At 41.9% G+C, this 19,718-nt stretch overlaps 1 protein-coding gene across 1 annotated transcript in view; it reads right to left on the reverse strand.

Annotated features, from left to right (window-relative positions):
• CACNA1C (calcium voltage-gated channel subunit alpha1 C) overlaps positions 1–19,718 on the reverse strand; it is a 1,308,019-nt gene that overhangs the window by 299,122 nt on the left and 989,179 nt on the right. The window contains 1 exon segment of the mRNA XM_030214166.1: positions 7,797–8,022. Coding sequence (XP_030070026.1) covers positions 7,797–8,022 — 226 coding nt within the window.

Below are 19,718 nucleotides of genomic sequence, written 5' to 3' on the forward strand. Positions count from 1 at the left end.
TTTCAAGATTTCACCAGTGTAAAAGTATAAATAGCATCTCTATTCAGCATGTTCTTAAAATACTCCCAGCTTCTCTCTTGCATGGAGAAAGAGCTAGTGGAGAACAGACTCCCAGCTTGCAAGGTAAAAACTCTTGTCCACCACATCTGAACTAGTTGTTTTTCTTTGTTTGATTACTGCATTAAAGACAATTTTGGTTCAAGAGTTCTGAGTTCTCTCTGGTGTAAGCTGCATGCCAATTTTGGTTCAAGAGTTCTGAGTCACTCTGGTGTAAGCTGCATGCCAATTACACCCAGTGAAAGGGCAGAACATTCATAAGCTTAACATTTTAAGTATAGGGTAAATTATGAAATAAAATGCATTAGCTATACTGTAACTTCTATATGCTCATTGAACAAAATGGATGAGTTTGTTAACTCGGTTTTTAGGTATCTCCTCTTGCCTGGCCAACAAGGTTGAAACCACTTTTGAACAAAGAAAACATTGTAGTCTTCTGGGAAAATGTTTATTTGTTTATTTATTACAAATTATTTTGTTTATTAAAAATAAAAGGGTTGATGTTCTCACTCTAAAAATAGCCATCTTACCTCTCGTCCAATCCCCTCTGAAGGTCCAATTTCTTCTTCCTGCAGCTCCGATCTCCCCACATCTCTGATTTCCCCCAGAGTTCTGACCCTCTCATTCCCTACACACATCCAATGCACCCTGAGGACTCCCCCACTGGTTTCATTCTACCCCTGTGCACAAACCCTGCCCTATCCAATACATCTACTCCCCAAAGAATACCTCCCCCTCCCCAGAACCTGTCCTCCTCTGACCTTTACTCTGTCTGTTCCTGCATGGGCCTTGTCCAGGATCCAAAATGGCCACCATGACCCCTAGTGGTAGTTTCACAGTCCTTCCATGTGATGCAAGGAGGATCAGAAATATGGGGGAATTGGATTTTCAGAGGGTATTAGGCAAGGTATTTATTTATTTATTCGTGCCCTCCCCACTGCATTACACATAATGACAGATAGCGTAGTGCTCCTGCACTGTCACTGCCTGTAATGCAGTGCCATGTGGTAAGTGTCTGCCCTGTGCAGCTGTTGGACAGACCCCCTGCACTTACCACAAAGACTTTGCAGCTACCGTGCTCCAGTTTTTGCTATTAACACGTAGTAAGTGCAAAAACTTACCCCACTTTAGTAAAAAGGCCCCTAGGTATCTATATGGCACGTATCTTGTACTTCTTTAGGGTATTCCCTTTCCTTTGTTTGTCCATTATTCCAAGTCTGTGGGTGAATGGGTAAGTCCACGTTTCTGTCCATTGGCCTTTTGTGCAAGTAAAGGTCTTGAAAGGGAGGAATGACAGGACGTGGTTGGTGAGAGAATGAAACATGGAAGACGGCCAGTACCTGTTCATAAGGGTCAGAGTGGAAGGTACACATGAGATCACATATGGTTAAGTCTAGTAGAGAGGCGTGGTGTGCTAGTGTCAAGGAAAGAATAGAGCCTACAGGAGCCATTCCCAATCCAATTCTTCAGGGCACACCAAGTCTCATCAAGTTTTCAGGATATTCACAATGAATATGCATGAGATAGATTCACATGCACTGCCTCAATTGCATGCAAGTCTAACTCAAGAATATTCATTATGGATATCCCAAAATCCCATGGACTAGGTGTGCCCCGAGGACTGGGTTGGGAATGGCTGGGCTACAGGAAGGAGGTCTTCTATACTAATTGTGGGACAGAGGTGGAAGCAAGGCTGTCAGACCATAGGAAAATCTTCAAAGCCATTTATGTATGTAAATAGGGATTTCCATACATAAATTGCTTGTATGAAAGCTGCCCTCCCCCATTATGAGTAAAAAGCAGACACTCATACTTCTCCCTGTCTGGGATGCTGTAAAGTAGCAGTAGTGTATCTTGAGCATGAAAAATTATTTATCATTTATTTGCATTTCATATACTGTCATTTCGAAATGAGTCATAGTAGGTTGACACAAGAAAAAATAAAATACAAAACAGGAAAAGGAAATACAGTAAAAATAGGAAAGAAACTAATCTATCATTTGTGCGTGGATTGCATTTTCAAGTCTATGCAAGGTTTTCCCTTGCACACTCTATCTGTCCAAAAACAGGTGCAGAAGTACCTGGGCAAGTTGAAGGGATAATATACATGCTCCTTCTCTTTGAAACTTGATGCAAAGCCTGTGGTAGAAAGTATCAATGGGCTTTCTCCCAGTATGGACAGTTTGAAAACTGCCCATTAAAACACTGGTCTCTATGTGTTCTTACAACCAGCAACATGGGTAGCTCTCATGTTGTTCCATGCCAGCTGAGTGTCCTTTGTTTACTAACTATACATATTACAAGAGGATGTAATTTAGGTACTATATTGATTCGTGTGAAAGAAAATAAAGCAAGGAGGTGTTTCTTCTCTAAATGGTGCCTCTTTGCCTATAAAGCTTGTATAAATGTGTAACATTCAGTACATTGATTCTAGATATTCTCTGCATGCTTTTTAGATTCTTTGTGTGTGCTGTAATTAAACAGTCTGAAAAATTAATGATTAGTTGACTTGTGTACTGTATCACTCTAGTAAAGGAAAGACTCTGTAATAAACCTCACAGGAAGTAACTGTTCCCATTATTGCCATGAAATGGAGATATTTTACAAGCTTGGCTGGTAGAATTATTGTTTATTTTTAGGCCAATTTGAATCTAGGAAGAGGTTGGTGTACCTAAAATGCTACGCCTGATGCATGTATTTGCTACCTATACATCCATTAAAATGTTTTTTTTTTTAGGGGAGGGGGGGGGGGTTAGCTGCTGAATATCGCTGCTTAGAAGAATAAATGGTACCACCCTAGATCACCCTAAATCCCCACTCTTTTTTGACATATTATTTTGACCATATAATGATTTGTATATCTCAAATTATCCTGATTGGGGGGGGGGACTGTGTTGGGAGAATCAGTTTGGGAGGGGGCCTGATATGGGGAGGGGGCCTGATATGGGGAGGGGGCTCTGCTGCCTGGATAAATCCTTAAGTGTCCTAATCAGATTAGCCTTAAATATCCTGCAGACCTGTTCAAGTATTATTCTCCTCTGAGATCATTTAAATGTTCCCAACAGAATCTGCATTCAGTTCTGCCTAGGTCTGTATGAAGACTGGATGTGTCTTGCTTCTCTGCATTTTTTTCTGTTTGACTCAAACTATGGAATTAAGTACCGCATATTCTAGTGGAAGTCCACTCTGGCTTTTTGCTCAAACCACTTGAGTATGCTATATTTGTTTCTTAAACGATAATTTCCTATTTATCAATTTTTTTCTATGTATGTTCAATATTCATTGTACTCTGATTTGAGATCTATCATCTAAATCAAGCTATCAAGTTGAATATTAAACTAAGATTCCAAGTTTATTTAGAATTTAATATACAGCCTAACTAGGGGGCTTTCTGGGCTTTTTACAATATCTAGTTTAAAAGAAATTGAAAAAAATCCACAGATAGACAGGATAGCAAAAATAAAACAAACCAAGAACAAGCATGCATCTAGTGCTGAGTGCCCCAATCCCAGTCTAGAGTTCAGGGTCAGGGCCGCCAAGGGGGGGGGGGGGGCAGGGGGGGACAAAATTCCCTGGGCCTGGGCCTCCAAGGGGGGGAGGCGCCAGGGTCTCTCTCCTTCTCCTGCTCCCAGGCCGCCAGCGCTGCAGTTTCCAGTCTCACCCCGCCTGCCCTCAGCTCCGTCGACAGCCCCCCTCCGTCTACCATCGGGCCCCCTGCATTCAAATCAGCAGCACCTCACCTCCGTGTGAAAGCGGCAGATCACCTCCCTTCAGGCCCTCCCTCACTGTGTCCCGCCCTCGTGGAAACAGGAAGTTACATCTGACGAGGGCGGAACACAGTGAGGGAGGGCCCGAAGGGAGGCGATCTGCCGCTTTCACAAGGAGGTGAGGCGCTGCTGATTTGAATGCAGGGGGCCTGGTGGCGGACAGAGAGGAGCTGTCGACGGGGCTGGGGGTGGGCGGGTGGAGACTGGGGACTGTGGTGACAGTGGTAGCGATTGGGGGGCGGCGGTGGCTGGGGGGAGGGGCCTGGGCCCGGCTCAGTCTCTCGGCAACCCTGTCCAGAGTCAATGGGATCATTAAAAGGACACAACTATAGTTCAGATTCAAAAGCCTCCTGTTATAGGAAAATTTTAACTTAGATTTAACATTTGCATTGAGTAGTCTTCACGAATAAGCAGAAATATAGCGTTCCAGAGAGAAGGTCCAGTGAAAGTGAAAATTCTGGACTGAATGGTATCTAGACCAAGGATCTGAAATTAACCGGTGCTGTTCTGCACATCTTAAAGCTGTAGGGGGAGCACAAGGGATCAGTAATGGTGACAAATAGGGTAGTATACCAATATGATGTAACTTATAAACTAGAAATAAGATGTTAAAGGATATTCTATTGTTAATAGATAATCAATGCTCTTCTCAATATTCAACAACCATAGTCACAGTGCTCACAATATTTAAATCTACTATGTATATACAGTGAATACAGCCAAAGAATATAGAATAGAGTAAAAAATAGATGTATTTGTTGTTTTCATACAAATAAAAATCAAAGCTATGTATATTCAGCATCAGTATCCGGATAGCAACTAGAACTGAATGTATGCAGACAGTGGTGATCGCGATGTCCAGATAGTTGTGGGGTTTCAGTTAGGCCAGCCTTTTTGTTGGTCTAACATTATCTGCATAGCTGTGCAGATAGGGGTTCAATATTGTTGAATATTTGTAGAGTTCAAGTTGCCTAAATTAATGTACCATTTGCGTGCTTAAATTTTTAGAATACTGCCATTTAAATGTGAAGTGTACATTTACACGCTTAAATGGCAGTAACATGCCCAACCGCTATTCTGTAATTACGTGATGTAATGGTTTAGTGCGTAATTTTAAGGGGGCATTCATAAGGGAAGCGATGGGCATCTCATAGGCCTAGCCGACATTTATATAGGCAGCTTACATAGGGGCCCTTTTACTAAGCCACGTAGATGAATACGTGCTTTCTACACACATCAGTTTTGAACTACCACCCAGCTACCGTGTGGCTCGGGTGGTAATTTCATTTTTTACGTGCATCCACTAAACGTGCTGGAGAATTTCCGGTGCACAGTGGTAATCGGCATTGTAAGCATGCCATTATCGCCCGGTTAACGCATGAGACCTTACCACTAGGTCAATGGGTGGTGGTAAGGTCTTAGGCCCAAAATGGACACGCGCCAATTTTTATTTTGCTGTATGTCCATTTTCGGCCCCAAAAACCCGGCCTTTTTTGCAGGTGCGTTGAAAAATGGACCTGCGCACGTCCAATACACATGTCTACACCAGTGCAGGTCATTTTTCGGTGCACCTTAGTAAAAGGACCGCATAATACTGTAAGTTATGCATGTAAATGCCACATATAGGTGTACCCATTTATGCCACCCATAGGCCTGATGTAATTGTATGTGCCAGTGAGGTTTATGCTTATATTCAATAAGAACATATAAGGGTTCTTATAAAATAAGTTTGCAGCCTGTGGAAATATGGTACCTATATATTAGCGACCTGTTACAGAATTGCCTTCTATGAGATCAATATTCAGCCGTCAGTGGTGAGAGTTTTGCTCACCACCGACGGCATTGTTACTGGATATTCAAAGCCAGGTCTTCTGCAGGCTTCAGCTTTGAATATATGGTTAATTTTAAGCTGGCTAACACCTACAAAAGGTGATCTCTCCACAGGAGAAACGAAAGTCAACACCAACACACAGTGGATCCAAAAAGAGTCCTCTCATAGCTGGTGTTTTCCTAAACAAGGCCTTTTATTTTGAATCAATAAAAACAACCCGACAGGATTCAAGTTTCGGCCGTAGAGGCCTGCGTCAGGGGTCTATAGGTAAACATAAATATGAAAATCAGAAACACATAAATCCATATAAAAACAATAATAAAACTAAAAATAATTCCATTTCCGTAGATAAAGTTTAAAAACAAACAAATTTATATAAAAGAACGTACCTATTGATTTTCAATACAAAAATAATCTGGCAGCACAAATGACCAATAGTTATTTGTCTGCTTTCTGAGAAATCTATAACAAAAAAAAATCATAAAAATTTGTTATATACCAGTGACGTGGAGGCGAGAGGAGGAGCGGCTGCAGAGACTGCGTTGTAAGACTCATGCATTTGCGAATGATTCGGGCTGGGTTTAAAAACATTTATCGCTTCTTTTCTTTTTGTAGCAGCTGCTGCTGCTCAACAGGAGAAGCAGCAGCGGCCGGACAGCGTTACTACTGGCATCTGCGGGTGGCGATGGGGTTTGATGCACCGGGGGGGGGGGGGGTGTTGGATGTGCTTCGGGTGGGGGGAGGGGGGTTGATGTGCTTGGGGGGAGGGGGTGTTTGATGTGCCGGGAGGGGAGATTGGGTGATGCGCTGGGGGGAGGTTCTGTGGTGCCGCGCTTGTAGTTTTTTGATGCGCCGCTCCCTGCCACTTGCTCCGAAGTGGCAGGGAGCGGCGCACTGACAGCTGATTCCCAGGCAGGGGGAGGAGTATGGAAACATGTGGAGCGTGTTTCCCTACTCCTCCCCCTGCCTGGGAATCAGCTGTTAGTGACGTCATCCTGGCTACGGAGCCTAGCTCAGCAACTCCAGGAGCCATGGACATGGAATGTTGGTGGTGAGAATTATTATATAGGATATAGAAGTTGTTGTATTGTGTTTTATTTCATATTATTTATTTTTTGTTACATTTGTACCCCGCGCTTTCCCACTCATGGCAGGCTCAATGCGGCTTACATGGGGCAATGGAAGGTTAAGTGACTTGCCCAGAGTCACAAGGAGCTGCAAGTGCCTGAAGGGGGAATTGAACTCAGTTCCTCAGTTTCCCAGGACCAAAGTCCACCACCCTAACCACTAGGCCACTCCTGCTGTTTACTGTTGTTTGTGTATGCTGTTGTGTTTTTCTCTTTGTATTATCTCTCATTGTTTAATAAAGACTTCTTTAATTTCAAAAAGGCCGTTTAAAATGTTTTTGCCGAAAATGGACGTGCGGCAAAATAAAAACTGGTATGCGTCCATTTTGGGTCTGAGACCTTACTGCCAGCCATTGACTTAGTGGTAAGGTCTCTTGCGTTAACCATGCAGTAACTGCCTACAAGCACCTAGTCGAAGTTATCACCCGATTTTCGCCACGTGCCAGAAAATAAAATATATCGCGAGGGCTATGCGGTAGCCAGGTGGTAGCTCTGACCTGACACACACTGAGCGTGAGTAGACGCCTACATGGCTTAGTAAAAGGGCCCCTTAGCCGGTTAGGTGCTGCTGAATGTTAGCGGCTAGCCTCGACCGATTTAACTGGTCAGTGGCTGGCTAAATCGTTTTGAATATTGACCCCTAGATGTAAAGAGAGGAGGAAGACAGTCTGTAAGAATATTCAGCAGCACTAGATGGAGACTGGACAGGCTACTTATTTGTACACCTGCTGCTGTCTGGTCCACAGTTTCACTAATGGATTCAAATGAAGATCATTCAAGCTGCAGGTGATATCTTTTGGTTGGACTAATCCACTAAATTTAGATCACCTTTTCAGATCCACCTTAATCAGATCAGTGCAAAACGAAAAACAGGGTTGATCTAGCAACCAATCAACAACTTAACTGTAAATTCATGCAGCACCATTTTTAGCTCATTTTCCTATCGAGCAGTCTTTCATTTGTCTTGGTTTGCTTTCCCTGTATGGAACCCATCTTAATAGAAGAAAGATGTACCTGGTAATCTTGAATATTCTCAGGAGACGGACACATCTCAGCACAGAAATTCCCAAGGGGGACATAATCTTGGTTTCCACCAGGATGGTCTCCAGGATCCCTCCACATACAATAAAGCAGTCGAAACGGTTGAAGAGAGATACAAAGTAGGCTTGCAGTCCCAAGCTGTACATCTTTAGCAGCATTTCCGCAGTGAAAAGAGCCAGCAGCACTTTGTTTGCAGTATCTGGTGACAACATACAGATAATAAATGCATACATGCACCAACCCAATCCTCACTGCAAATACTGAGGCACCCTGCAAAGGCAGAAAACACATCAGGCTACTGTATTTTCAAAAGTTTTCAAAATGGTGCATGTCCCTTGGTTCTATTGAGAGTTTACTGTCATGAATGGCAATCACAATGAAATTAACCCCACCCACAGGTAAGTACTCATATAATTATTATTATTGTTATTGTTCTATTACCATCTTTGCTTTGTTCAGTTAATGTCAAATAGAATTTGCTGTTGGAATATGAAGCTTAGTTTTTGTTTGTTTGGTTTTTTTTTACTTATGTAGTCCCTATCTAGTAGAAATTTCTCTCCTTAGTGAATCACAGGCCATTGTATGCCAGAGGGCTTAGCTTAGTTTGATTTCTGCCTCTTAGAAAGATGCCTGAGGATGCTTGCAATATGTTTTGTTTTGCTTTGTTTCTTAATTTATCTTGCTGGTGCTTAGCTATATAGATTGTTTAAAGCATTATCTATGGAGATGATATTTAAACAGGATTGGCCCACCCATTAGGTAAGGAGATCAATTAAACAACAGTAAACAAAGAAAACATGGTATTAACCTGATTATCCCCAGTTATTATTTATCTGAATCATTATTCCACATTGATCGTCTGGTTGGCTTCTCCAAACCCAAGACGGTGTATAGTCAATTAATTTTGTTGGAAACATACTTATTGTCCAATATTAGTGGAAATAATACACCTGATTTTTTTTTTCTCTTTTAAAACCAGAAGTTATTTAACAATACAAACACTTGAGTCTCTAATCCAATTCCCACTGATTAAGGTAATCCCAGTTTCACAGGCTTCACTCCTTTTGAATTAATATAAGAGGAATCATGTCAGAGGAAAAAAACTTTAGAAGCCATACCCGGAACTCTGGGAGAACAACAATCTTGATATTAATCATCTGTAATAATATTCATTTTGTTCAAATTTTTCTGGTCTATTATCATTTTCAAAATCTTAACCGTTTCCTACTCCTGTAGAACTTCATTTGCTGTATCAAATTTTCATTCTCAAAGGAATCGATTCGATTATCCATGTGGCTCACTAATAAGATTATATCTGAAGCAAAATTATTTACTACCACCATTAGGTCCTGGAGCGCCTTCCAGATGATATTCAATGTAACCTCCATGGGAGCCAAAAACTCCAAGCTGATAGCTCTTACGGGTTTAGGAGTGGCACCGCTAACACAGGTTCAGCTGTAAACGACTTCCGTTTCAGCATACACTCCTAACTCACTCCTCCACTCCTTTGGACATGGTGGTTAAATGACTCGGGAGTGATGAAGTTGTTTCCAGGTCCAAGAGCATCAACGCTCCTTTGCCGGTGCTAATCAAAGGACTCATCAACCCAGTCATCTGTGGGCAGCTCGTCGTGCAGCGGTCCCATACTTGCTGCACAGGGGACTATGCTTATCTTCTCTTACCAACACTCAAACTATAAGAAATGTACCTGTTAGCACGAAATGATTATGTCATAACCACACTCTCTAAGCTTACAAATAGGTGGGAAAAGGTGGGATTCAAATGCAATAAATAAATAAATAATAAATGCTGGTCATTGGCGGCTGACCCCCCATTGTCCCCTTCCTCTCAGTTAAGGTAACTGCAAATGCAGAAAGGAAATTTCAAGTAAACAACGACAAAACTTCAGAGGACTGCTGGGCTGTTGAGCGTACGAGCTTCAGGTCACCATCTTTCCACTCTCCCTAGTTTGGGCCACTCTTTGTCTGGTTTCTCCTCAGAGGCCTGTCTGATATGGGTAACCTTTCAGCATAGTTCTCTGAGTCATTGAAACACAGAAGCCCCTCCACCACTACAAGGTGGTGTCCCTTCGGTGGGGTAGCCTTCATTTTTATAGGATGTTTATGTGATCATCATGATTGCTGAATTTAATGATCAAAATATTGGGTGAGGCCTTCTGCCTAGGTCCTGCACGTTTATCGAGAGGGTGAAAGATTGAAGATTAGTTGTGGGCCCCTACCACCCTTGACCAGAATTGTATTTAAAGCTAGCGAATGCATAATTGGTCTATTCATTTAAAAATACACACATATTGGACGGTATAAATCACGAAGCGATTCATTTTCAAAGCAAGTTGAAAATGAGTCCCTAATTTAGAGGCATATTTTCAAAGAACTTAGCCTTCCAAAGTTCCATAGATTTATACTAAGCACTTAGACTTACAAAGTTCAATAGGTTACTATATACGTAACTTTGTAAGCAGGGTAGGTCTTAGCAATTGCAGGGCCCAGTGCAGACCAGTTCAGTGGGCCCTCCCACCCGTGCCCGCCCCACCCGCCTGTGCCCACCTGCACCCGCCACCATCAGCCATAATTTATCAGTTTAAAAGGAGGTTTAGAGCTCTCAGAATCCTACCTCACCCCATACCTTGATATGCATCCACCACATTTCAGTAGAGAGCAGCAGACAGCAGCAGCAATTTTCATATCCAATCAGCTGCTGAGCCCAGATCCTTCTCGCTGCTGCATTCCGCCCTTACGGAAGCAGGAAGTGACATCAAAAGGGGACGGGACGTAGCAGCGAGGAGGCTCTGGGCTCGGCAGCTGGCAAGATATGAAAATCGCTGCTGCTCCCTGATGCTTTCTACTGAAATGTGGATGCACATTAAGGTACGGAGCAGGGAAGTGTTCCGAAACAGGAGGACAGAATGTCAGAGATGCACGAGGCCCTGTGTGACCGCCCTGGTCGCACCTGCCTAATACTGGCCATAATAAGTTGTATTTTCAAAGTCTAAGTGCTTTGAAAATACACCTTATTATGGCCAGATATCACTGTATTTGTGGGCCAGATTAGAAGGCGTGAGGATGGGCCAAAGTTAGAGCCACTAAATGGACAGTTTATATGTGAAGTTCTGCATGAAATAAACAGCTGAACAGCAGGCCTGAACTAAACAGTTACCTCAGTATCTGCATGTCAGAGCCACCGCTGTTTAGACTTTTGCTGGCATTTAGTAGCTTTGCTTAAGAACATAAGAATATAAGACTAGCCATACTGGGTAACATCAATGGTCCATCTAGCCCAGTATCCTGCTTCCAGCAGTGGCCTATCCAGTTCACGAGTACCTGACAGAAACCCAATTTGTAGTGCCATTCCATGATACCAATCCCAGGGCAAGCAGCAGTTTCCCCCATGTTCATCTCAATAACAGACTATGGACTTTCCCTCCAGGAACGTGTCGAAACCTTTTTTAAATCCAGATATGCTAACCGCCATTACCACATCCTCTGGCAATGAGTTCTGGAGCGTAACTATTTTTTGAATGAAAACATATTTCCTCCTATTTGTTTTTAAAGTATTTCTATGCAATTTCATTGAGTGTTCTCTGGTCTTTGTACTTTTTGAATGAGTGAAAAATCGATTCAGCTCCACATACTCCACACCACTCAGGATTTTGTAGACCTATCACCCCTCAGCCATCTCTTTTCCAAGCTGAAGAGCTCTAACCTCTTTAGCCTTTCCTAATATGGGAGCAGTTCCATCCCCTCTATCGTTCTGGTTGCTCTTCTTTGAAACTTTTCTAATTCTGCTCAAGGTGAGGTCACACCATGGAGCGATACAGAGGCATTAATAACATTTTTGGTCTTATTTTGCATCACTCTCCTAATAATTCCTAGCATCCTGCTTGCTTGACTGTCTACAATGACACCTAAGTCTTTTTCTTGAGTGCTGATTCCTAAAGGCGACCCAAGCATATTAGCATATTAAATTTCATCTGCCATTTGGATGCCCGGTCTTCCAGTTTCCTAAGGACTACCTGCAATTTTTCACAATCCACATGCGTTTTGACAACTTTGAATAGTTTCATATCATCTGCAACATTAATCAACTCACTCGTCATTCCGATTTCCAGATCATTTATACATATGTTAAATAGCACCAGCCCCAGTACAGATCCCTCTGGCACTCCACTATTTACTCTCCTTCATTGAGAAAAATGCCCATTTAACCCTGCCCTCTGTTTTCTGTCCAATAACCAATTCTTAATCCACAGAAGGACATTACCTCATATCCTATGACTCCTTAATTTTCTCAGGAGTCTCTCATGAAGTACTTGGTCAAAAGCTTTCTGAAACTCTAGATATACTGCATCAACCAGCTCACCTTTATTTGTATGTTTATTCATGCCTTCAAATAAATGAAGCAAATTGGTGAGACATGACCTCCCTTGGTTGAATCCATGCTGACTCTGTGCCATTAAACCATGTTTGTTTACGTGTCCTGTAATTTTATTCTATTTTGCCCTGCACTGAAGTCAGGCTTACCGGTCTGTAATTTCCTGGATCACCCCTGGAACCCTTTTTAAAAATCAGTATTACATTGGCCTTCAGGTACTATGGATGATTTTAACGACAGGTTACAGATCACTAGCAGCAGATCAGCAATTTCATGTTTGACTTCTTTCAATAGGTATAAACCATCCAGTCCAGGTGATTTATCACTGTTTAACTAGTCAGTTTGGCTTCTCAATCTTCCAAGTTCATAATTTCTTCCGCATTTTCACCCCTGAAAACCATTTCCAGTATAGGTAGATCTCTTACATCTTCTTCCATAAAGACCAAAGCAAAGAATTCATTCAATCTCTCTGCTATGGCCTTGTCTTCCCTGAGTGCTCCTTCCTGATCTAACAGTCCCACAGATTCCCTCGCAGGCTTCCTGTTTCCGATATACCTGAAAAAAAGTGTTACTAAGAGTTTTTGTCTCCGCAGCAAGTATTTCTTCATATTCTCTTTTAGTGTTCTTTATCAAAGATTTGTATGTGTCTTGACAGTGCTTAAGTTACTTCTTATTTTCTTCATTCGGATCCTTTTTCCATTTTTTGAAGGATGTTCTTTTGTCTCTAATAGCATCTTTCACTTCACCTTTTAACCATGCTGGCTGTGGTTTTCTCTTTTTTGCACCTTTGTTTTTTTTCTGCTGGATCTTGAGATTACTTAGTACCTCTTTTTCCCTGCACGTGCACCAGGAAATTGACAGAAGGGGAGTTTTACACAGCAGAGTAATTCTCTGCTCTGTTTTGTCTGCTCCAGCCTCACTCCTCCCCTCCTAATCTCTGAAGGCTGCTCTTTGCTTCCTTAATTTTGTGATGTGCAGGCTTTTCTTTCCTATAAAAATCTACACTGGTATAATTTTTCCTTACATTCTTAAAGGCATAAACAGTGGAATAGGGTGGGCCATAGCAGCTGTGGCTACACCAACATTTTGCCGAAACAATATCAACAACTAAAGAGTTTGGGGGGCAGGTCTGGTTTGTTTGGCCCCTCCAACTGAAAAGATGTTATGCTGCTTCTGCTTAAAGGTTATTAGACGTTCTATGTTTGCTGAATTTCAGATAGAAAGAGGATTGAGAATATAATTGAAATTCTGAGTTTGAAAACATACAGGAGCCGATGTAGAAAGCAGCATGTTTGAGCCACTGATTGCTTGTTGTGTTCCCGCAAAAAAATTACCACAGGATGCAGTGATCAATGGGCATACAAATTACTGCTGTGTTAAAATCATGGCAGTAATCATTGCCAAATGTCACCCTTCCTGTCAGTGCCTGAGCTGCTGCAATTGGCTCAGTCACTGACAGAAATGGTGAAAATTCTTTTAAAAAATGCCTGCGGTCTGCACTGCTCTGATCTTGCTCCGCTCCCTCCTGACTGACTGACCTCAGTGGGTGGGGCCAGTCTGCCACATAAAAGAATTTCTCTGTTATATGGGAAACTGGTCTCACCAGGTGAATACCCAGGATGCACTGTGCAGGACAGAAGCTGCCATTTTAGAGATGACTGCAGCTATAAAGTTCTACTTCAGGTATACTGCATTATTTCCCATCCCCCAACTCTCTTTTCCTATCAGCCACATGAAGGAATTTCTGTCTGGTCACATGCTCTGATGGTGAAAATGTTGCAAAGGCAACTGGCAGCTCAGATACCTGGTATATCCTGTTACAAAAGTAATTTACTCAGAAGAGGAATGGCAAGGACACCAATTGCAAGCTTCCAGCACATATGAAAGTTCCAATTACAAGTCTCCAGCACATATGCAGCACCTATGATTGGTCCAGGGTAGAGGAGAGGTGGATGCTCACCACAGCCTATAAAACCATGCTGCAGACAAAGGAACTCTGAAAAAACTAGGCATGCTTGGAGAGAGAGTTTCAGATCCGTCCAAATGGCCTGTTTTTTCCCGAAGGGGTTTGCTCCCCCCCCTTCTTATAAAATAATTCTCTATATCTAAGAATCTTTCTTTCATTTATTCTTTCTTTCTTTCTCTGCTTTCTCTCTGTTCTGTGACGTTTGTATGAAGAACAAACTTTTCTTCCTTCTTTTTCTCTTCTTTATATAATTAGTCTAATTACTTATAATTACCAGAGGTACTGATGTTAGATTTTGTAAGTTTGTTATAACTTGAAACTGATGTCTGATGCTGTGCTGGTGGGTGAGTAATTAAAAGACTTTTCTCTCTGATTCCTGTACAACTTTTTTCTATAATATTTTATAAAATTTCATAAGTTGTTTAGAGAATAGCAAACCAAAAATGCGCAGCCTAGTACACTGCCTAGAGGCAGGAGCGAGTGGGCATCACTTATGCCTTCTTCAAGGTACTTGGGTCTAAGGGGCTTGGAAAGGGAGTTGTGCGGGTGCCACGAGATACCAGGCACTTCTAATTTTTTTAATTTTGGTTGGGCAGGGGGTGAGGGGGAGAAGGGGTGTCACCACTGTTCCCTCTAAGCTGAGTGGGAGTCCTCCAACTACATTGCTGCTAGTGGGCGAGTGGTGCTTCAATATTGTGTTTCCAATTGCTAGGGACAGGTAGGTTCCCTGGAGTCCTGCAGAGCTTGCTTGTCCCTCACTATTGAAAATGTGATAGTGAAACAGCGCCCCCCCACTGGCAAGACTATAGCTAGAGAACTCTTGCTCTGCTTAGAGGGAATAGGGGTGCCACTAGACACCACTGAAACAGTTTTTATCGGAAGGGAAGAAGGGAGAGGGCCGGTCATGTTGGGGGGGGGGGTGCCACAAGGGAAACCTTTTAAAATATGGCTGGGAAGAGGGGAGGATCCAGGTCGCATTGGGTCATTTCGGGGGATGGGACAGTTCTAGCATGGGGCAGAAGGGAAGGAGATGGGGACCGATGCCGACCATGGGATCTCTACACCAGCCTCAGACCTGTTGGTAGGTTTCTGGCTTCAGCCCCCTTGGTACCCTTGAGCAGGGTAGCTGATCAGCCCTTATGCATTCATTTTAATATGCTGTGTGCTGACGTCTACTGCAGGAGCACAGAAACCCTTTTAGCATACAGTGGCCATTAACGAGCAAGAAAACTGCTCATTAAGGGTGTGCTGCAGCCCGCAGTAGCTTTCTGTATCGGCCCCACAGAGAGTAGTCCAGCAGTGGTATGGAGGTTATTCAGTCTTTTGCACTGAGTGACACATGCATGGTATCTTTCTGTCGGATATGTATGCAGCCAGTGCAAAGAGCTCTTAGCACTCAGAAATTTCAGGCCTAATATTCAGCCAGCAGCAATCAAGGTTTTATTGATCGCTGCTTGCATTATCCTTGGAAATTTAATGTAGGGCCATGTTCAGGCTTCAGCACAGAATTTCTAGGTATATATGACCAGTGGAAACATAGCCGGTAAGGGATCCTTTTATCAAACTGCGAGAAAAGTTGGCATTATGGGATTTTCCCATGTGCTAAGGCCATTTTTCCTGCAGCCAGAAAATAGCTATTTTTCTATTTTTCAAATTAATGGCCATGTGTAAATGTTTCCATTAGCATAAGCCATTAATAAAAATTAGCACGTGAGCACGTACCACCACCCATTTTGTAGGCAGTAAGGACTCGTGCACTAATCCTGCGCTAATCAGCATGTGGTAATACAGATGCACTAACTGAATAGTGCAGAAAGGTCCACTCTCTACTGCCTGACACGCCCCCCCTGGAAAAAAAATTGTTTTGCACGTGGTATGCATGTGCTAATGTCAAATTTACCACAGGATGTCTGAGCTCACCCCTCAGTAAGCCCCTTTAAGCTGCTTTAGGTGCAAGTTAGTGCCTAAAGCAGCTTAGTAAAAGGCCCCCCCAAGTGCGGTATTCAGCACTTAAGTGGCTATGGTGAACTGGATAAAGATAGGACTGGCTATTTAAGTGATTAGCTTGGCTGTTTAAATACTGAATAATGGCACTTAACTGGCCAAGTGCTGACTCTATCCCTGGAACGCCCCAAAAATAGCTGGTTTCACACTGGGCTCTAACTGGATATTTTAGCAGCACTATCCAGTTAAGTGCCGCTGAATATTTATTTATTTATTTATTTTAGTTCATTTCTACCCCACATTTACCCACATGAGCAGGTGCAATGTGGCTTACAATAAATCAGGTGGTTACAATTCATGACAAAGATGGCATAGTAACAGAAAGTGACAGGGGGTAGGGACAGGGGAAAACACAGAGGAAATGACAGGGGCGAGGCAACGGCAAGTGGGGTATGCTAAGTAGTGGAGCTGCCTGTGGAATAAGCCTTGAATAATAAGAATGTCTTTAAGGACTTCTTGAACAGTTGGTGGTCGGCAAGCTCCTTAAGCTGTTTTGGCAGGACGTTCCAATATTTTGGACTGATGTAAGGGAAGGATGATGCAAGAAGAGAATATGCCCAGTTACCTCTGAATAGGCAATTGAAAGGGCCAGGAACCTCTCCTGGCTGTTTAAATCGTTTTAAATATCAGTCCCTCCATGTATGATGGGGAGTAGTATTAGCAATGAGGGTTTGCTACCACTACCTGTGTATGATAAAACAGATTTTGAAATACCAACAGAGATTAAACAGGGTATTAAATAAGGAAGCATGGGACATTTTTATTACTTCAAAGTCGAGTGGATAAACATCTCATCAAGGCGGATCAGAAGAACTTTCTAAACTCCATAAATGACTGGTTTATGGAGCAGCTGGTTCTATAACTGATAAAAAGGAGGGAGCTACTTTAGAATTACATAATTTTCATTGGAATGCAGAATCTGATACAAGGGGTAAGAGTGATAGAGCCACTTGGCAATAATGATCATAATGTAATCACATTTGAGATAATCATTAAAAGAACAATAATACTAATTTGCTAGATTGTAATTTAAGGGGCCCTATTACTAAGGTGCGCTGAAAAGTGGCCTGCGGTAGTGTAGGCACGTGTTTTAGGCACACGCAGATTCATTTTTCAGCACTTGCAAAAATGCCTTTTTAAAGTTTTGCCAAAAATGGACATGTGGCAATATAAAAATTGGCGCGTGTCCATTTTGGGTCTGAGACCTTACCGCCAGCCATTGACTTAGCAGTAAGGTCTTGTGCATTAACTTGGTGGCAATGACCTATGTGTGTAGAATGCCACGGACACATGGCAGAAATAATTTTTCATACGCACATAGTGGACGCACATCAAAAATGAAATTACAGTAAGGGCCATGAGGTAGCCGGGCGGTAACTCAAAATTGGCGTGCATTGGGCACGTGTAGGTGCCTACGTGGCTTAGTAAAAGGGTCCCTAAATGTCATAAATAATTAAAAAAGAACAATAATACTAACAATAAAAAACCTACTGCAATAGCATATATAGTTTTCAAAAGAGAAGATATTATAAAATGAGGAAACTAGTTAGAAGAAAACTAAAAGGAGCATCTACAAGGAATAGAAGTTGATATGAGGCATGGAGATTGTTTAAAAATACTGTACCATTCCAAGGCAACAACCTGTCTCTGCTGGTCAACTTTCCATCGTAGCGTATATGGTGTCCACACTGACGGGCGAATCCTTAGCCGCGACCGGGAAGAGTCCTGGCTTGGAGGGCGAGACTTCGCTCAGCCCATTAGGCCCAACTACTCCCCCACCGCCACAACCCGACGGTGTCAGAGTTCCGAGTGCGGAAAGCGATAACTCGAAGGGGCGGCAGACCCCGTCGAGGGAAGTGGCGTCAGCTGCTATCGAAGAGGTGGGGGAAAGATCACCAAGCGTGGCGGGAAGAGAAACATCAATGGAGGGGAGCCAGAATGCTGACTCCGGTGAGGAAACTTCATTGCAAGCCATGAAAATACAACCTTTGGTGAAACCCCAAGAGGTAACTCTGGAATCTATATGGTCAGCGCTTGAGGCAATGCATAAGGTTTGTACTGTGTTTATTTCTGCCTCTCTGAACTTTACAACGCAAGTAAAAGAAATAAAAGATAAATTTGAAATTATTTCCTCTAAACATGTAACTTTGGAAGGAGATTTGGCCAAAATAAAGGAGCAACAATCACAGATGGTAGGAGATCGAATGTTATATAATAGAAAAATTGAAAACTTGGAGAACTCAGTGAGGAATTTAAATATCCGGATGTTAAATTTTCCTCAGACAAATTATATGTCTGCTAGAGAAATGTTTAATAAATTCCTGAAAGATATATTCAAATATTCAGAACAATCTCTTCCTCCATTACAAAAAATATATTACCTAGGAGTTAAAAAGAAGTCACAGTTGACCTCTCCACAAGGAGTATTGGACCAACGGGAGGTTTCTTCTGAGACCTTGGATTTGTCAGGTTTTTTAGAGCAAACTACAGAAGAAATTAAAACACGAGCAACTGTAATTGTTACATTTGTATTTTTGCAAGATAAAGAAGCGATGCTCCGTTTATACTTCAAAAATATTAAACCTGAATTTCTGGGAAGTAATCTTTCCCGATATTTCCCGCTGGACACAATATAGAAGGAAGAAATTTTTGGAAATGAGACAAAGAACTCTGTTGATTAGTGCTTCCTTTCAGCTGAGATTTCCCTGCAAGTGTTTGATTACTTTTAAAGAAAATAGATATATATTCTATGAGCCAGAACAGTTGTGTGCCTTTTTGGATATGCAAGATACCAAGAAGACTGACCGATAGAATTAGTTGGACTATAAGATATAGGATAACCACCTACTCATATTTCCTTGTTATAATTTTGTTGTTAAAAATTCAACTTCCAGTGTTGAAACCTTGGATCCCTCATTTTTGTGGACTATAAAGATCCAATATTTTTTCTTGTATAAATATGATTTCTTTGTGTTTTGAAACATAGTAGGCTTATGTAATATTGGTATATCCGTCAAAGATTTATGTCTTTGTAATTATGAAAAATTAATAAAGAAATTAAACATAAAAAAAAAATACTGTACCATCTTAAATAGCCAGGAAAAATGGATTCCACAAATTTAAAAAGATCAAAAGAAGACGAAGCAACTGCCAATGTGACTAAAAATAGTGTGAGCCTGCAAATTGGTGGGAAAATGTGGGATACAAATGCAACAAATAAATAAATAAAAGGTGCTCTGAAAGAGATTATAACAGCTAAAAATGTATCCTTTACCAAAATGGAAAGTGGGAGCTAATGAAAAAATAGAAAGGCAGCATATGCACTAACAAATTAGATGTAAAAACATTAAAGCATGCTAAGGAGAATTTGAGGAGAGACTTACCAAAGAGGGAAAAGCTAATAATAACCCCTTTTTCAAGTACATTAAAAAAAGTCCCCACTTGTAAAGAAGTCAGATGAACATTAGATGACAAATATAAAAGGGATGCTAAAGCAGGATATGACCATAGCAGAGCAAATAAATTATTTGCTT

Source organism: Microcaecilia unicolor, chromosome 9, assembly GCF_901765095.1.
Source record: "Microcaecilia unicolor chromosome 9, aMicUni1.1, whole genome shotgun sequence".
Classification (NCBI taxonomy): Eukaryota; Metazoa; Chordata; class Amphibia; order Gymnophiona; family Siphonopidae; genus Microcaecilia; species Microcaecilia unicolor.